Source organism: Nicotiana tomentosiformis, chromosome 4, assembly GCF_000390325.3.
Source record: "Nicotiana tomentosiformis chromosome 4, ASM39032v3, whole genome shotgun sequence".
NCBI classification, from domain to species: domain Eukaryota; kingdom Viridiplantae; phylum Streptophyta; class Magnoliopsida; order Solanales; family Solanaceae; genus Nicotiana; species Nicotiana tomentosiformis.
In genome coordinates, this window is record NC_090815.1 from 24,093,978 (window position 1) to 24,112,468 (window position 18,491).

The 18,491-nt window shown below is 35.1% G+C and overlaps 2 protein-coding genes across 2 annotated transcripts; one reads left to right on the forward strand and one right to left on the reverse strand.

Moving 5' to 3' along the window:
• Positions 1-5,970: 5,970 nt before the first annotated feature.
• Positions 5,971-17,249, forward strand: LOC104095002 (microtubule-associated protein 70-2-like). Its single transcript, XM_070199657.1, has 11 exons — positions 5,971-6,592; positions 6,725-6,810; positions 11,915-11,980; positions 12,065-12,235; positions 12,320-12,490; positions 12,610-12,765; positions 12,863-13,009; positions 13,133-13,204; positions 13,298-13,828; positions 13,913-14,100; positions 16,691-17,249. The coding sequence occupies exons 1-11, from the start codon at positions 6,331-6,333 to the stop codon at positions 16,728-16,730; spliced, it is 1,890 nt and encodes a 629-aa protein (XP_070055758.1). The 5' UTR covers positions 5,971-6,330; the 3' UTR covers positions 16,731-17,249.
• LOC138908908 (uncharacterized) lies at positions 8,127-10,007 on the reverse strand. The gene is made up of 2 exons (XM_070199658.1): positions 8,891-10,007; positions 8,127-8,780 (listed from the first exon to the last, which is right to left on the reverse strand). Exons 1-2 carry the CDS (start codon positions 9,906-9,908, stop codon positions 8,269-8,271), a joined length of 1,530 nt encoding a protein of 509 aa, XP_070055759.1. The 5' UTR covers positions 9,909-10,007; the 3' UTR covers positions 8,127-8,268.
• Positions 17,250-18,491: the final 1,242 nt, after the last annotated feature.

Below are 18,491 nucleotides of genomic sequence, written 5' to 3' on the forward strand. Positions count from 1 at the left end.
ATATATAAGATATAAAATTATATTATAAATGTAATATCTCTTGAACTTATTCGAAAACTAAAAAAGTTATTTATATATCAACAGTAATGGATCCTAGTTTAGAGCATAAACATGATATTTCATTATTTCACTTACTAAAGTAAGAGTTCTATGTCAATGAAAAATATGTGGCCAAAAAGGGGGAAATACTAGAGGAGAAAGAGAGATTTGTTATAAGAAAAATCAAATTATGGTGGATGTCTACTCTTCCTCCATGATCTTCTCAAATACTTAATGACATATTCAATGACATATTTCTATGCTTAATGATATATTTAATGACATATTTTTCTTCACTTTTCATGCCTATATAAAGGCCTTGTAATAGATAGGAAAATACACACAATTGAAGAAGAAAATCTCTTCTTTCTCTCTATCTCCATTTCTTGTTCATGTTTTACTAAATTGCTTTTATTTCATAACATGTTTTGTTCATGTTTTACTAAGTTGCTTTTATTTTATAACACGTTATCAGCACGACTATGCTCCCATTTTCGTACACCTCCATATAGGCATAGACTGTGCTTTGTGTTTGCTATCCTTATACCAATAATTATGTGGCTACCAAACAAAATAAAGATAGAAGCCAATGGGTTGGATACTAATACAAGATAAGTTTTCATCTTTCTAGTTTATTCATATTTTTATTTTTATCTTCCACTAATCTCAAAAAATTTCTATTTTGCCATGATAACTCACAATAAGCTTTCAGTATTTTATTTCCATTTTGTTATAGCTTGAAAGTGTGCGAGCCCTGCATTGGCAAGTATAGTTTTTGCTTATTTTTTCTTTACGTCTGATATGAATTTTTAGTTATCGTTTGGCTATTCTTCAAGGGATATATTCATGAACCAAATCAAAATGCATGAATATATATTTTGTAATTAAGTTTTGAAACAGGTACTCTCTACTCAATTCTTTAACTTATATTTAATGTGTTGAATAATACTTACATATATGTGCACAGATATCAGACAACCAATGTGCCCTTTACCTTTTTCACGCTAAGATGAATATTACTGTGGTAATATTTAATGAATAGAACTAAATTGGTACTATTCCTGCATAGTTGGTTAAATGCATGCATAAATAAACATAATATTGTGGCAGGATAGTTGTAAGCATAATAGATATTCTGATTTACAGTTAATCTTAGCCTTCGACTATCATCTATAATCCATATATTATGATGTGAATTGGATCGCATATGTAAATACTGGAAGTACTACAGGAATTATATATATGCTTTCAAGTCCTAGTCTTTATTCTTACTTTATTGATTTGGTTTATCGTTTACAAAATTGGTAAGTGTTCTAAAAGATTATCTAATATTTATTTGAATGCACTTCTATTTGAATTCACGTAAATCTAAAAGTGATAACACTTAGAAGGAATGAAACGTTTTCATCCTACAACCTTAAAAAGTGATTATATTTTTAAATCTTGTTATAACTAATTTTGTTTATGTTTCTGACCACAAGATTGATAATTTAATCTTGTACTTTGGCATATTATGCAACTAGTTAAGACATATTTAAGTTCTGGTGCACTATAATGATAAGAGTTGGGTTTGAGTCCCAACACATTTTGCCTAACATGCCTTTATCTGAGTAAGGCATTGGATTTGAGTCACAATGCACAGTATCAATGAAAGAATCATAAAGCCCGCCCTGCTTGATATTCTCCATTCAGTGAAGCGAATGTGGCAACAATATATGATAAGTTTGAAAGACGACAAAATAATTTTTCATGACTGTATGAATGTACGAAGACATGGCAAGGGACAAAATAATAATTTATCTTCATTATGGTAACTATAAAAGGAGAACAACAAGAGTTCTCGATGTAATCCTTCAAAAAGGTGAAGGAAATATTTACCATCAAAATGGTATGAAAAATTTATAAAGCATGTCATAATAATTATACTCTATTTTTTTTAAGAGAATGTGACTTGTGATAAGCATTGAGAACGCAGACTCATTTCTGAAGGTGAATGTAGCAGTATGTAATAAAAGTAATGAATAAAGACATGCAATGCATGATTGGATACATACCACAACTCACCTCTAAGGGAGGTTTGAGACAAAGAAAGATAATGAATATTACTGTGTAGTTACATGAATATATCATTGGTCGCATACATGTGATACGCCAAAAATATTTTGTCATGCCTTATGAAAGTTATTAAAAGCAAAATTAAAGCAAGAAATTATTTTGCTTATGATGATTTTGAACATGACAATTATTATGATATGATTCTTTTGTGAAGGAGACATTCATTATATGGATGGTGTGACAAAAGATCTTGTAGTACAAAAGCAGTTAAAAGCTCTGAAAGAACTAATTTGTTACTACCAGGATGAATTAAATTGTTCATGACATTAATATTGTAGTAAGTCTCAAAAGAAATATTTTTATTTACAAATATATTAGCCAAAGTGGTTGGCATATTGAGACTATAAATGAAAAGAAGATTGAATATCTTTATATTACTATAATCATACTGGGTAAATATGAAAGGTTACCTGACTTTTCTTCTATTTGTACTACACAAGTATAAGCATGATGATGCAATCACAAGCCACAAGTAAACTAGAGGTTTACTAAAATAAATATTAGCTGGCATGACCGGTTGACCATCTCGGTTCAATTATGATGTGAAAATTTAATTAAGAATTACATTGGCATATATTGAAGAAATATAAGATTCTTCAAGAATTCTCTTCTGCTGCTTATTCTCCTGATATACCAGTTAAGGTTGGGATTGAATCCCTTGATTTATGGAACGAATAAAAGGTGATAAATATGGGCCCAATCACCTTCCATGTGGACCGTTTACTATTATATGATTTTAATAGATGCATCTATTCTATGGTTACATGTGCATTTATTATCAACTTGCAGTTTGGCTTTTGCAAGATTGATTGCTCAAATTATTAGAGCACAGTTCCATAATATAAATTATGATGATTTATCTTGATAATACTGGTTTAAATCCAAGTTGGTTTAGCAGAAATTGTATGCCTCCAATTATATCTAAACCATTGGTTATGAGAACAAAATTGCCAAAATAAAATTTGGTATGTGATATATTATTTAATATACAACAACACTTGTACGCATCTAGCCAAGTTATGATAAGTTCTCCCTATCACAATCGGTTCAGGGTCAGAAACCAAATAATTTCCATCTAGAAATATGAATGTTCTATATGATTTAATTGTTCCACCACAAGGCACAAAGATGGACCCTCAAATAAGGCTAGGGATATTTGTTGGTGATCCCAACAATAGGGGAAGAAAATGGAAAGCTGAAAAAGTAATGCATGTAATGAATTATTATGAGTACATCTAGATCCTCGTACGAGAAAATGTGAACTTGAAGTTCAAGTGATAATTCATTTGCAAAATATTGCCAGGCGTATTTGCTGACCCAAAACTAAATGTCATATTCAGCTGCTAATGCTCCAAATAAAATAAAGTTCATAATAAATAGAGTCTATGGCATGCATGAAGCATAATAGATTAATCGGTTCCAAAGATAAAACTCCTTGAAGAAGGAGAGGAGCAAATATTCAAGATAGTTATAATAAGGAGGCAAGTATTCTAGAAGAGCACCACGATATAACACTTCATAAGACCTAATGAGAGAGGCTCAGGTACCTGAAGATAATAAGATAAAGAGATCTCAATAAGTTATGTCTTTATCGGGTAATAGTAGAACCGATATAAAATGATCGTTGACGATATTGTTAATATAATGTAGCGCTCAATATTATTAATATTGACGAGGATCTTGAGCTCAAATCTGTCATGAAATTTGGACGGATAAATGATTGGCCAAATGAAAAATACGCAATGAAAATTGATTTCACCTGAAAAATATGAAGTTGGACGGATATCCCAACACCTGAAAGTATAAAGCCAGTGGAGGTATAAATATGTTCTTGTGCGGGAAAAAAAAGGTCAAGTCGATAGACATAAAGACGACTTGTGTCACAAGAAGATTTGTAAATATCTTGGCATTGATTATATAAAGATATATTCTCTTGTGGTGGATGTCGCCACCCTTTCAGGTTTTAATCTGACAATACAAGAAAAACGTGATATGCGTATAATGAAAATGATTGAAGGATTTAAATTGTTCTGAAGCATATCAAGGTTTCCAAGAAATTTATTAAATAAAGCTTCAAAAATCCTTATACCCTAAAGCAGTAGAGCTTCCTAAAGTAGTAGACTATTTAAAAAAAAATTGAAATGAAAGATTTTGGAAAAACAAATTTTTTGTCTTGGTCTACAAATTGAGTATATGAAAGATGAAATTTTTGTCCATCAATCAACATACACTAAAATAATTTTAAAGCGATTATATATGGATAAAACACATCCATTCCGACCTCATGAAAATAATGAAGAGCTTCTTGGTCCCGACGTACCATATCTTAGTGCAATTGGTGCACTAATGTATCTTTCTAACATTACAAGGTCTGACATAACTTTTTCAGTTAATGTCTTAACAAGATATAGCTCTGCTCCTACAAGGAGACATTGGAATGGAATCAAACACATATTGCGGTATCTAAAAGGGACTACCGATATGGGATTATTTTATGGCAATGATTGCAGTCCTGATTTTGTTGGTTATTCCGATGCTGGGTATTTATATAACCCACAAAAGGTTCGATCTCAAATATGCTATGTGTTTACATATGGAGGCACTGCCATATCTTGGCGATCTTCTAAGCAATCAATCGTGGCTACTTCATCTAATCATGCTGGGATAATTGCTATTCATGAAGCAAGTCGAGAATGTGTATGGTTGAGGTCTATAATACACCTTATTCGAGACAAATGTGGTTTGAAGTGTGACAAACTACCCACAATTTTGTATGAAAACAATGCAGCATGCATAGCCCAGTTGAAGGGATATTCATAAAAGGGGATATGACAAAGTACATTTCACCAAAGTTATTTTTCACACATGATCTTCAAAAGAATGGTGATATCAATGTGCAACAGATCTGTTCAAGTGATAATATGGCTGATTTGTTCACCAAATCTCTACCGACGTCAACCTTCAAGAAACTAGTGTACAAGATTGGGATGCGAAGGTTCAAGGATGTGAATTGATGCTCTCATCAGGGGGAGTTAATACGCGTTGTACTCTTTTTTCCTTACAAGGTTTTGTCCCATTGGGTTTTCCTTGTAAGGTTTTTAACGAGGCAACCAAAATGCGTATTTCTAAACATGTGTACTCTTTTTCCTTCACTAGGATTTTTTTGCCATAGGGTTCTTTTCCTAATAAAGTTTTAACGAGGCACATTATCTATGGACATCCAAGGGGAAGTGTTATAAGAAAAATCAAATTATGGTGGATGTCTACTCTTCCTTCATGATCTTCTCAAATGCTTAATGACATATTCAATGACATATTTCTATGCTTAATGACATATTTAATGACATTTTTTTTTCCACTTTTCATGCATATATAAAAGCCTTGTAATAGATAGGAAAATACACACAATTGAAGAAGAAAATCTCTTCCTTCTCTCTATCTCCATTTCTTGTTCATGTTTTACTAAATTGCTTTTATTTTATAACATGTCTTGTTCATGTTTTATTAAGTTGCTTTTATTTTATAACAAGATTGTTGAACTGACTTCTAGTTTAACAATTGCAGAATTATAAACTAAGAAAAAATAATATAAAATGACAATGCTTATTAACTCATCAAATTGTTCAATTGACGATCAAAAAAGAAAATCAACATGCACTAAGCGTTTAGATGTTAATTTAATATTTTATAACATAACTTCAATTAATATAAATAAATAAAAATGCTAACAACAATAACAAACAACAACAATAATATATATAACTTAAATTAATAAAAATGCCAACTTAAAGTTAAATTAGTACTTAGTAGTATGAAATTTCAGAAGTAAGAAAAACATTACAACACACCCAAGTCACAAAGTCGCTCTCCTATTGTCTCTCTCTCAATCTCAATCCCCACTAGCAAATTGTCTAGAGAGATAAACAAACCCCAAAATCGCACCATTTTCAACTCTCTCTCTCTGTCTCTCTCTCACACACACACACACACACAGAGTTCTATTTTGAGCTTAACACTGAAGAGATAGCAACGCAGCATTTTTGAACTCCACACACACAGAGACACTTTCCCTTAAATAATACATACTATAAGTATAGACATAATCATCTGTTTATATACATTTTGTTGTATGTATGAATTATTCAGCGGAAGTGAGCTTACTGTAATAATAGAGAAATGTACAGATCGGAGCTGACGGAGGTTTCCGGAGAGGAAAGGTCGCCGGAGGTGTGTTCCGGCAATAACAGCGGTAATGTGCGACCGACGACGAGTGAAACAGTTTCGCCGTTGACAGTATCAGCTTCGTTCAAGGAAGGGAAGACTTACCGAAGAAGAACGTCGATGAGGCCAAGCCTTGACGCAGACGAGTTCTTAAACCTTCTCCACGGGTCGGATCCGGTGAAGTTGGAGCTTAATCGACTGGAGAATGAAGTAAGAGGTCTGTATTGTTAGCTGGATCCAATGTGATTTAGTGGCTAGCTGTGTCCTTCTTTTCTGAATTTTTAATTTTAATCTTTTTGTTGCTTTTTACAGTTTTTTATTGATACGGTGTGTGAATGTGTCATTGTAGATAAGGACCGGGAATTATGTGAGGCTCAGGCGGAGATCAAGGCGTTGAGGTTCTCAGAGCGCTTACGAGAAAAGGCTGTTGAAGAGGTTTTGATTTTTTTGTATATTTACCTTCTTACAATGTGACATGATTTCAAAATACTACCTCAGTCCCAATTTATGTAATGTTGATTGAGTGGACACATAATTTAAGGAGGAACCAAAAACTGTTTAAACTTGTGGTGCGAAACTAGCCAGAAACATTTGTTTGATGTTAAATAACGTAACTAAGGATAAATTGGGAAATTTAAATTTAAATTATTTCTAAATTTAGAAGTGTGTCAATCCTTGTGGGACAAACTAAAAAACAAAAAGTGTCACATAAAATGGAAGATAGGGATATTTTGATGCAATTTAGGTATCTAACTCACTATTTTGGATAGCGTGCGGCGACAAATAGCGACGAGGGCCCGCTTCACTGAGGCGAGAGGCACGCAGCGAAGCGCTCGCCTTTTTGATGTGAAGAGACAATTTATACAAAAACTTTATATATATATATATATATATATATATATATATATATATATATAAAACTAAAAATTCAACAAATACTAGATAGTCATAGTAGATTCATAAACTAAAGTCTAAAAGTCTAAAACAAGCAACATATATTCTTCTTCAAGATTTTCAAATTCTAGAACTTCATGAATGTTAGCATTATATTGGCTATCATCTTCTTCATCCTCGGAGTCTTCATCAATTAGGGACCGATTTGAACTTGCTATTCCTTTTCCCTTGTAATTTGAACTTGAAGAACTCCCTCTAAGACCATAGATATTCTCCTCAACTCCAGCCGCCATAGAAATAGTACCCCAATCAAGATCATCTCCTACATACACTTGTTCATCTTCATGATTTTGGGGGGCTCCAGTTAACCATTCATTTGCCTCGTCAATGTTATCTAGCAAAATTGGATCAATGGTATCGCGAGCTTCATAACGTCGCCTCAATATTCTATTGTATTTAATATACACTAGATCATTGAGATGCGATAGCTCAAGCCTATTCCTTTTCTTGGAGTGAATCTGCGAATAAATTGTTTAGATTAATTAATAGATACTAATAATAATACAATATAGAATATATTAATATAATAAATCTGCTTCTTACATGCTCAAATACACTCCAATTTCTCTCGCATCCAGATGCACTACAAGTTAGGCTTAGTACTTTAATGGCAAACTTTTGCAAGTTTGGAGTTTGATGTCCAAATTGCATCCACCATTCAACTATAGAAAAATATTTTAAAAGTTAATAAGTATAAATCAAATAAATTAAATTAAAGTTATAAGGATATCTATATTAAAGTTAGTTACCTGGCGACCTTATGTCTCTGGCTCTAATGGCCGCCTGTGAACCAAATAGGCCCTTTGCTTGCAACCTACCAAACTCCTCCCCTATTTGATCTACCATCGCTGAATTGGGGATCAACTTTTCAAGACACTCATGGCATCCAATCCACATCTCTAAATCCAAAGTTTCATCTTTAGTGTTCTTGTAAAATAATCACGGGTTCAGAAGATGGCCTGCTGCATGCAAAGGACGATGGAGTTGATTCGACCACCTGCTATCAATAATCTCAAAAACTTTCTCATATTTCCTAATATCTCCCTCAAATGACGCTGTAATAGTCTTTTTGGCTCTATCCATAGCTTCATAAAAATAGCCCATTGGTGCGTTTCTCTCCCCATCTACCATACGAAGCACCCTAATCAAAGGACCACCAACTTTAAGAGCCCGAACGACGTCATTCCAAAATGATGGAGAAATAAGAACTTTGACAGTTTCTTTCCCCGCAGCTTCCTTTGCATATCTATTATCTTTCCATTCATTTGAAAGAACTAGCTTTCTCAAGTTTTTCTTTTGCAAGTAAAAACTATGCAAAGTTAACAAAGCCGTTGCAAATCTAGTCTTGGCCGGTCTCACCAAATTTCTTTCATTTGTGAATTTCCTCATCAAATTCAACAACAACGGCCTCTGACTGATGTAAGAATATACCTTGACGGCCTTAGTGAAAACTGTAAAAGTAAAAATAACAATTTTATAGTTAATACTTAATACTTAATAGGATAGGACATAATAAGTATAAATAAAGTTAAAGCTTTAAAGATAACTATATTAAAGTTACATGAAGCATATGGGTTTTCCTTGAATATGTCACCAAACATTAAGTTGATATAATGGGCAACACATGGAGTCCAATAAATGTGTGGATACATAGCTTCCATCATCATACCCGTACTAACATTCTCACTAGCATTATCGGTAACAATTTGTACAACATTTTTCTTTCCAATTTTATCAATAGTCTTTCTAAACAAGCTGTACATTTTGCTTCCATCCGTAGAAGAGTTGCTAGCATCGTAAGATTCAAGAAAAACACTCCCTCTTGGAGAGTTCACCAACACATTTATGATCATTTTTTCATTCCGTCCTGTCCATTTATCCATCATAATGGAACATCCAAACTTGTTCCATTCCACTTTATGCTCCTCAATAATTTGGTCTATCTTCTTCACCTCTTTTTTAAGATGAGTTACTCTAATTTCATGATAACTAGGAGGCTTCATTCCTGGGCCATATTGTCCTACGACCCCAATGAATTTATCAAAAGTTTTGTAGTTAACACAGTTGAAAGGAAGCCCTGCATCATACATCCATGCTGCAAAGGCATTTACGGCGTGATTCCTCAAAATCTTCTTGGCTTCTAAACCTGAACCAGAATCACCTTTTCCCTTTTCTTGTTGTTTTGCCGAGAAACAAAGATTGAGAGGACCTTTTGTCACCGTACGTGCCGTCGTGGATGACCCACTAGAACTATTTGAAGATATCTTATGAGTTTTGGGGGGCGGAGGTCCCATTTCATCATCTTCATCAATTAGATTCATCGATGTTTCATAATTCATTTGAGTTCTTGTCACATTTTTCTTATCAACAAATGCTTTTACTTCCTCCCTAACCTCGGGCGGACAAAGAGGACATCGTATTACATTTTTAAATCCACCTATCAAATGTTGCTTGTGACGAGTTATTCCACCATGATATGTTTTTTCACAAAACACACATTTAATTGCGGATCTTGATGAGCCTTGTATAGCATAATTCCAAGCTATATCATTTCGTTTATTACTATCGGATGATGCCATTTCAACGTTGTTTTATAGAAAAAAATTATCAAGTCAATATGCAATTAATTCTACTCTATAAGACTATAAGTCAATAATTGAAAAAACAGGGCAAACAAAACAGAATGAGCTACTGCCTCTGCAGTCTGCTCTGCCTCTGCCTCTGTTATTTTTGCTCGAAACAGAGCCTCTCGAAACAGAGCCTCTGTTATTTTGCCAAAACAGAGCCAAGAAGAAAAAGGAAGGGAAGAGCCTCTGTATTTTGCTTGAAAAATAGAGCACAAAAACAAACCTCTGTTTCTGTTCTTCTTGACAAAAAACAGAGGAAAAAAATAGAAAGAAGAAGAGAAGAACAAGGAGAAAGAAGAAAGAAGAAAAAAGAAGAAGAAGAAAGAAAGGGAAATCAGAGAAGCATACCTGGTCTTTCAATGGAAGAAACTTGATGAAGAAGACGATGGCACTTGGCAGAAACCTCAAACTTTCAGATGAAGAAGACGATGGCACAGTAATTGCGAGCCCTAATCGCGAGTTCGCGACCTTTTTTCAGATGAAGCTCTATTGTTTTGTTCGAAATTGAAGAAGCTCTGTTGTCAAGACTCAAGCCCTAATCGCGACCCTTTTGTTAAAGTCTTTGCCCTTTTTTTTTTTTTTAAAATAAGCGACGCTACAGTAGCATCTCGCGACACTGTCGCCTCTCGTTACACAAGTAGAGGCGAGCTCAATTTTGAAACGCAACACAACACAAGGAAAGTGGCGACACTGCCTCGCCTCACGCTATTAGCGCTGAGGCGAGCGCTATTTATAACACTGATCTAACTCCTAACGTGCTAATAAGACTATTATTATCAACTTCAACACTAATATCCAAACACATTAATGCTTATTTATAAGATCAGGTTCAACACCTAAGAGTGTTTTTCAACACTTGATGCTTCTCAGTTACTTTTAATCAACTAACCGAACAGTAGTATGTGAGTTATTGAGTATGCGCAAACGAAGAGGAAGTAAGAAAGTGATACCATTTTCACTTTTGAGGCCTAAAAAACTGAGTTCAAAGGTCAAGTACAATCACAGCTGAAAATTGTTTAATAAAGAGTGGCGCTGACTAAGAGAAGCATTGACTGTGAAGTGAAAAATAACTGCATTCTCTAAGTTTGACAAGAATTGTAGGAGTTGAAACAACTAGGACAGAGGACAAAATTTTGCTATGACTGATTGACTGTCTTGTTTCAGAAAAGAGTTTATGTTTTGTGCAATAACAGTGTATAAATTTTTCACACCATCAGCCATCAGGTTAAGCTGATACAATAATATGTAACTCATCATAAAAAACTGTGTATGGTAACTTGATAAATAGGCTAATAACTTTCTATAACCAGTTAAAATAAACTATTGATGTAAAATTTTATATAACACTGTCAGTGTATGTAAATAAAATTCTTCAGAAAAATATATGGTAAAAGCATAGAATTCTAACTGTAATTCTTATTTCTGTTTCTGGTGCCTTCAATATCTATCAGTCGGTTTCTCATCTAAAATTTACCATTTTGGAAAAAAGTCTTGTTTGATTGAGATTTTCTGTTATGTAACTGGATTTACTTTTGGTTTTTGTCTTAGTTTAGGAGCAACAGGATGCTGTTCATATTATTTGGATTCAAAATTTGAGGATTCATTAAAAAACCATTTAAGGAAATTGCAGTATTACTTAGATCTTAGTATTATCTACATCATCATACTTCTTTTTCTTTGCCCTTTTTGGGCATCTTGTTCCAAAATAAGAATAGCTTGTATAAATTCCACATCAATTTTTGAATACTGCAATGTACTCTTCATTGATGAGCAAGTCTAGCTTAGTAATGCAATCACATTGTTTTTTGGCAACATAGTTCTAGTGGTACCGTTGCATATTTGTCCCTTTAGGCACTTTGAGTTCGTTATATATGATGAATTCTACTGTGCTAATTTTAGAGCTATTCATTAGTGCTAAGAACGAGGCTGATACAGTTAATTGTTTTATATGATATTAGCTTACGGCCGAGTTGTCAAGGGTTGACGAGAAGCTCAAGCTGACAGAATCTCTTCTGGAAAGCAAGGTGCTATCTCGAACTCTTCCCTGTATTTTTTTTTTTTTTTTTTGATGTGCTTTCATAACTGTGGATACAATTCTTGCTTGGCAGAATCTTGAAATTAAGAAAATTAATGAAGAGAAAAAGGCATCCATGGCAGCTCAGTTTGCAGCAGAAGCCACCCTTCGAAGGGTTCACGCTGCTCAAAAAGACGATGATATGCCTCCAATTGAAGCCATTCTTGCACCCTTGGAGGCTGAACTCAAGCTTGCTCGTCAGGAGGTCTGTGGCAGTATTTCGCATCTGGCTGTGATTATGTATGTCCTCACCTCATAGAACTCATTCTCTGGCCTATCTTCTCCCTAGATTACAAAGCTACAAGATGATAATAAAGCACTGGACCGTCTTACTAAGTCAAAAGAGGCAGCTCTACTTGATGCTGAGAGAACTGTGCAGTCAGCATTAGCAAAGGCTTCTATGGTGGATGACCTTCAGAACAAGAACCAGGAATTGATGAAACAGATAGAAATATGCCAGGTACATTGATCACAGAAATGGTGCTTCTGCTGTTATGAATGTTAGACCACCTTGTTGTTATTCTTTTAATTTCTAAATCATCCTTCTTTAACTATGTTTTTCTTACAAACATACATCAGGAAGAAAATAAAATACTGGACAGAATGCATAGACTAAAGGTTGCAGAGGTTGAAAAGCTTACCCAAACTGTACGTGAGCTTGAAGAGGCTGTTCTTGCTGGCGGTGCTGCTGCTAATGCTGTCCGGGATTACCAACGAAAAGTTCAAGAGATGAATGTAATTCATCCTAGCAAGACTTCAATAATATATATACTAAGTAGTTTTTATGTGGACAACCCCTAAATTAGAATGCTTCTACTTATCTATTCTACAGGAAGAAAGAAAAACTCTTGACCGGGAGCTAGCACGTGCCAAGGTAACCGCTAACAGGGTTGCAACCGTGGTTGCTAATGAGTGGAAAGATGCCAATGATAAAGTAATGCCTGTTAAACAGTGGCTTGAAGAAAGGAAGTTTCTACAGGTTTGATGGTTTTCCATGACTTTGCTCTATAAGATAGTCATAGGGGCATCTTATCCTAATAGAGCTGAATGTTTTCTGAATAAAGTAAATGAGCTCACATTGATCTCAGAAAATTTTCTGCAGGGTGAGATGCAACAGTTACGCGACAAGCTTGCAATCACTGAACGAGCTGCAAAGTCCGAAGCGCAGTTGAAAGTAATAATTCTGTCCAATAGAGGAGGCATTTTAACTTGTTTTTGATGCTATTTCTATAACTTATTTTTATCTTGATCTTGGTTATGTCCTCAGGAGAAATATCATCTGAGGCTCAAGGTCCTTGAAGATACATTGAGATCAACTAGCACAGGTGCTCGCACTACACCAGATGGTAGAAGTTCAAGCAACGGCCCTTCCCGTCGGCAATCACTGGGTGGAGCTGAAAACATCTCCAAATTGACCTCCAATGGATTTTTACCCAAGAGATCACCGTCATTTCAGCTGAGATCTTCTGGGGCCAGTACAGTATTGAAGCATGCAAAAGGGACATCTAAGTCCTTTGATGGTGGTTCAAGATCGTTGGACAGGACTAAAAACCTTCTGAATGGAACAGGTCCAAATTTCAATAGCAGCAAGTCCTGTGATGGGACTAAGGATAATGAGACCGTGAACAGTTCATGGAAAGCGAATCAAGATGAAAAACACAATGACTCGCAAGTGACAGGAACAGAAGATACTGTCCCTGGAGTATTATATGATTTGCTGCAAAAAGAAGTAATTGCTTTGAGGAAAGCTGGTCATGAGAAGGATCAAAGTCTTAATGATAAGGACGACGCTATTGAGGTTAGATCGACTGCTGATTGGTGTCATGACTACCTTCACTCACTCTGATTTTCTGCAAAGTTTGATAATATTCTTGTGGTTCAGATGTTAGCAAAGAAAGTAGAGACTCTAACAAAAGCCATGGAAGTTGAGGCCAAAAAGATGAGAAGGGAAGTCGCTGCAATGGAGAAGGAAGTTTCTGCCATGCGTGTTGAGAAACAACAAGAAAATAGAGCCAAAAGATTTGCCAATTCCAAGGGTCCAGTGAACAGTTCTCAGCCACTTCCAGGAAGGTATGCATTCAATTCTGTCAACCAATTATATTAAATGAACTTCAAGTCAGTCTTTATCGCTAATTATCTCGCAACCCCTTAGCTCAGACTTTACATTCAATTAATTTTTTCCTCTTTTTTCTTTTTTTTTAAAATTTTTTTTTTTTAACTCCTATGTCTCATCCCTTTGTCATCCCTTCGAGGACTTAAGCCAATTTTTTCTTGACCCAAATAAAAGAAGAAATAGAAAAAAGGAAAATGAATCTTGCGGGATATGTCCAATATATCTTCTTCCCATTTGCCAGGAACTTAAGTCTTAACTTTGAATTTCTTTAGACACATGACTCCTCAGTGTCGCAATAACCAGTTTAAAGCATTCTTGGACTTTGGCCCCCAGGACTTAGCTCAAGTGATAAAGGTTGAGGGACTTGTGACTTAGGTCACAAGTTCGAGCCATGCGTCATGCGAACTAAGCCCGGTATTTAAATGGAGAAGAGTAGAAGGGCGGACCCATTATCCCCAAGTTTCGAAGGTTGGGGTTGGTCCTAAAGGTTGGCCCCAGACAGATTTCTTGGTCATAAAAAAAAGTACTCTTCGACTTTGAGTTCAAAACTTTTTTGTTCTTTCAAAGACAAGCGTGAGATAGCAAGTTGACCCCGGTTCTAAATGAAAAGTCTTTTGGGGCCACCTTCTGTGTGTCAGATTGCATGCTTTGGCCGATTCCTTGTTTTACAAGCTACTTCTGTGAAATTACAAATTACTTTTCTCATACCCCTCCCCATATCCATCTCTATTTCAAGACGAGTCTAGAAATACCATTGTGTGAAATTTAGTGGTAACATGTTTAGAACAAATAATTTGAAACTTACTATACCTGTTAGGATTCACCTGGAGGTGAAAGTAGAATCACTATTACAAAACAAAGATGATTCAGGATTTAAACTTGATGGGTTCGACCTTCAAGGTTCTTAGCACCAAATTTTAGACTGACCCAGAATTTAATATTTGTTGAAATTTTAGTAGTTTTTCGCATATATCTATATCCCGTGTCAAAATACTGTGTTCAGTTTGACTCATTGAATATAGACTGCATCCGCCTTTGTTACAGAATAATTAGGTTGTCTGCCTTGAAGCTGAATGAACAATATTAGGCCATCCTTGCAAATGATGTTATCTTATTTTACATTGTGGGAAATACTAGAAGATTTCTTGGACATGCCAAAACAAACGTGAGAAACAGAGACATTAGAGGCCTCCTTATCAGTCTCTACTTTTTTAGACATTTGGTTTTGTTTCTGTACTCCTGACCTAATGGCTATAAATCTTGTTAAAGGTTGGGGTGGGTGGGTGGGGGGTTGGACTGTTGGAAGTTCGGACCATCTTGAGCTGGATCCCGTTTGGCGTATGTTTTCAACAAAGAAAATTCACATGCTTCTATGATTGCCGATGCCTAACACATGATGGTGGTGAATACTTTCTTAACAAGCTTATAGTGTTGTTGAGGCCATATACTATGATGGTAGTGGAAACAGATGACCATATCAGGTTTCAATATCTTTACTTGAAACTTATCTAACTTGATATATTAAGACTTGAGGCCTATATTTTGGAAAAAATTATGGAGCGGAACATGTACATGGAGTGGATGGATTAACACTTGACGATATGACTTCATGAACAATGTGAGGAGATGAGCAGTCTAGTGAGCCTCTGTTTTGGTTTATTGCAGATAGGGGCTCAGCCCTTTTTGCTCTGTTCATTCATCTGATAACTTATTTCCTTTAAGAGGTCCTTAAATGACAAACCCAGACTTAAAATATAATCTTTTGAATTTGGGTTGGGGGGGTTCTAAAGGCACATAGTTTATCTAAGATGGTAGTTATAAGCAAACATATAGTAACTGAACTGAAATCGTTCCTTCTAAAAAAAAAAAAATGAACTGAAATCGTAGCTGTGGTGCTAGTTTTGGATCTTCAATTTTGATTTGAACCACTTATCGTAAAATGTTCAGAGTCTTTTTTAGTTTCGGCAAGTTATAACATGAGGTTTCTTCCCCTCTATGCATCATGTGGACAATATGGTTGGAAAGAAATAACAGATGTTTTGAGGGAAAGAAACACCATTCTTCTCTTGTAGAATATAGATTGCTTACAGTCTTTATATTCATGGTGTAGGAGTGATATGCTGGAATTCCCTGTTTTTTCTTTTGGAATTTTTGGAAAAGATGATGCTGTAACAGTATATGTGGACTAGTTGTCTTCCTTTTGTACTTTCTGTGGCACCTTCTTGGTACTTAACATCAATAAAATACCTCAACTTATTAAAAAAAAGAGGTTTCTAGGCAATGCACAGGTGCAGCCACAAGGGATAGATGCTGCAGTTCCTGATCATAGCGGAATTCACTATCTAGCAAACTAACTTTCTCAAAGATTTTTATGCTTTCCCTTTCTAAAAACCCTCTATTTTGGCTTCCTTTCTCTCTCTCTCTCCAGTTACTGTTCACTCACCCTTGCAGTAAGTGCTAGGAGAAGTGCTGGAATGTAGAACTTCGCTGTGCCTATTATTCAATTTTATTTATTTTTAACTTCAAATAATATGTATATATCTACAGGAGTGTAGCACGGAGTGGGTTAATGCGAGGCACGCAATAACATTCGCAGACAACCCCATAGACAGCTGTAAGAAGCAATTCTGCATAGGCTTGCTGTCCTCTGCATACTTTTACAGTTCTCCTATTTTCTAACAAGCATGCCAATGCCTCTATTCTCTGCTTTCTGAAAGTGGCAAGATAGAGATCTCTCCAAAGGACAACAGGTGATATTTTGGTGTGCTTCTAACATACGTTATGACGCAAGTCTGCTTAGGAATCGGCAGGAGGTTCTAGCTATCAAAGTTGAACTAACTTTTTGGCAGAACAGTTTAAGCTGTGGTTTTGTGGTTGTATAGATAGCTTGTCAGCATTTACTTTGCCCTTTTTTTTTTCCCCATCTTGTTTGCAGTCAATAGTAGTAATCTGCAGCTCTAGTGTGATATCTTCTTGTTCAGGTTTGTCAATATTCTTGTAATCAGATGAAGATTAGAAGTTTTTGCCCCCTTGAATGTGTTTCATTTTTGTGTACTATTCTGGACCCTGATATTTCAATTAAAGTTGAGTATTTATGGTCATATAATTTTCAAGCCTGAATCAGGTAAATTTGTTGCATCCTGTAGTGGAGAATGATTTAGGACTTCCAAACCATTTGGATTTTTAAGAATGGTTTTGCAATTGTTTGCTTAGGTTGCTCCTTTGAATTCCCAACTGCATTGAGATATGGTACTTTAGGTTGGCAAATGTCTCGCAGTTGAAAATATTCTGCAAACCTAGCATTATTAAAGCTCTGAAGCATCCAACTCTGTTAAAAGTTATTTTTGAAGAAGTACCAGAGATTTTATTTGGACTATGCCCTTGTGTCAGGAAACAAGGTCATAGTTGCCTAGTCAAATGTATGCGTAATCAAACTCATGAATATGGTTTCTGATCCACCCCTGTATATGGTTTCGCTTTGGACACAATCCTTATTTCCTTACAAAGCAAAAATAAGAAAGTACTAAAGAGTAAAGATAAGAGCAACATACTTCTCTTTTTAGGGTAATGCAAATCTCTCTAATCCAGCCAGTCCTCCAGTCAAAGACAAACTCAAAGTTCGATTGCACTTTTAATCTAAGGGGTCATTTGGTATGATTGAATAAGCAAAAATAATCTTGGGATGAAAATTGATGGAATAATATCCCATGATAAGTTATTCCAGGATAAAACGGTAAAATTGACAATCTCAGGATTAATACAACATACCAAACTGTCGATAAAAAATAATACAAATATAACTAATTCCAATCACATTATAATTTGTCTTCAAATCAATCGACCCAAGAGTATACATTCTACATCAACTCCTTGAAGCAGGATCTAACTGACCTCCTTCCTCTGTCTTCAATTTCTACACTGAGTATAAATTTGCTAAATTCATCAAATGTTCAAATGATATATCTTCAATCTCCTTCAGAACTAACATCACAATCAGCAAGAGCGCCACTGTGCTCTGCCGCAAATCTCTTTGGTGAAGGGTAGGTTTGGTTAGTTAAATGTTAAATGAATCTTCAATATGGAAATTTTGATCCATCGCCTTCACCATTTAATTTCAATATTTAGTATTCAATAATTTTTTAGTATTTTCTACTGATATATAAATCTCTAAACAAATTAAAAAGATTTCTGACAAATACTGACTAAATGAAAATGCATCAACATGAGTACAAAGTCCCAATACCAATTACTCCAGTTGGTATCGCTCGTATGAGTATTTACCTTCATAAAGTTTCGCTATTTGTTAATTCCGAATGGATTTTGAGATATCCTTGGTATTTTGAGACAG

Excerpts from the sequence above, each read along its gene's own strand:
- LOC104095002 (XM_070199657.1), top strand. The coding sequence starts at position 6,331 with ATGTACAGATCGGAGCTGACGGAGGTTTCCGGAGAGGAAAGGTCGCCG. Across the intron at positions 13,205-13,297 it reads AGTCCGAAGCGCAGTTGAAA|GAGAAATATCATCTGAGGCT; the intron begins GTAATAATTCTG and ends TTATGTCCTCAG. Across the intron at positions 14,101-16,690 it reads TCTCAGCCACTTCCAGGAAG|GAGTGTAGCACGGAGTGGGT; the intron begins GTATGCATTCAA and ends ATATATCTACAG.
- LOC138908908 (XM_070199658.1), bottom strand. The coding sequence starts at position 9,908 with ATGGCATCATCCGATAGTAATAAACGAAATGATATAGCTTGGAATTAT. Across the intron at positions 8,781-8,890 it reads GGAAAACCCATATGCTTCAT|TTTTCACTAAGGCCGTCAAG; the intron begins GTAACTTTAATA and ends TTACTTTTACAG.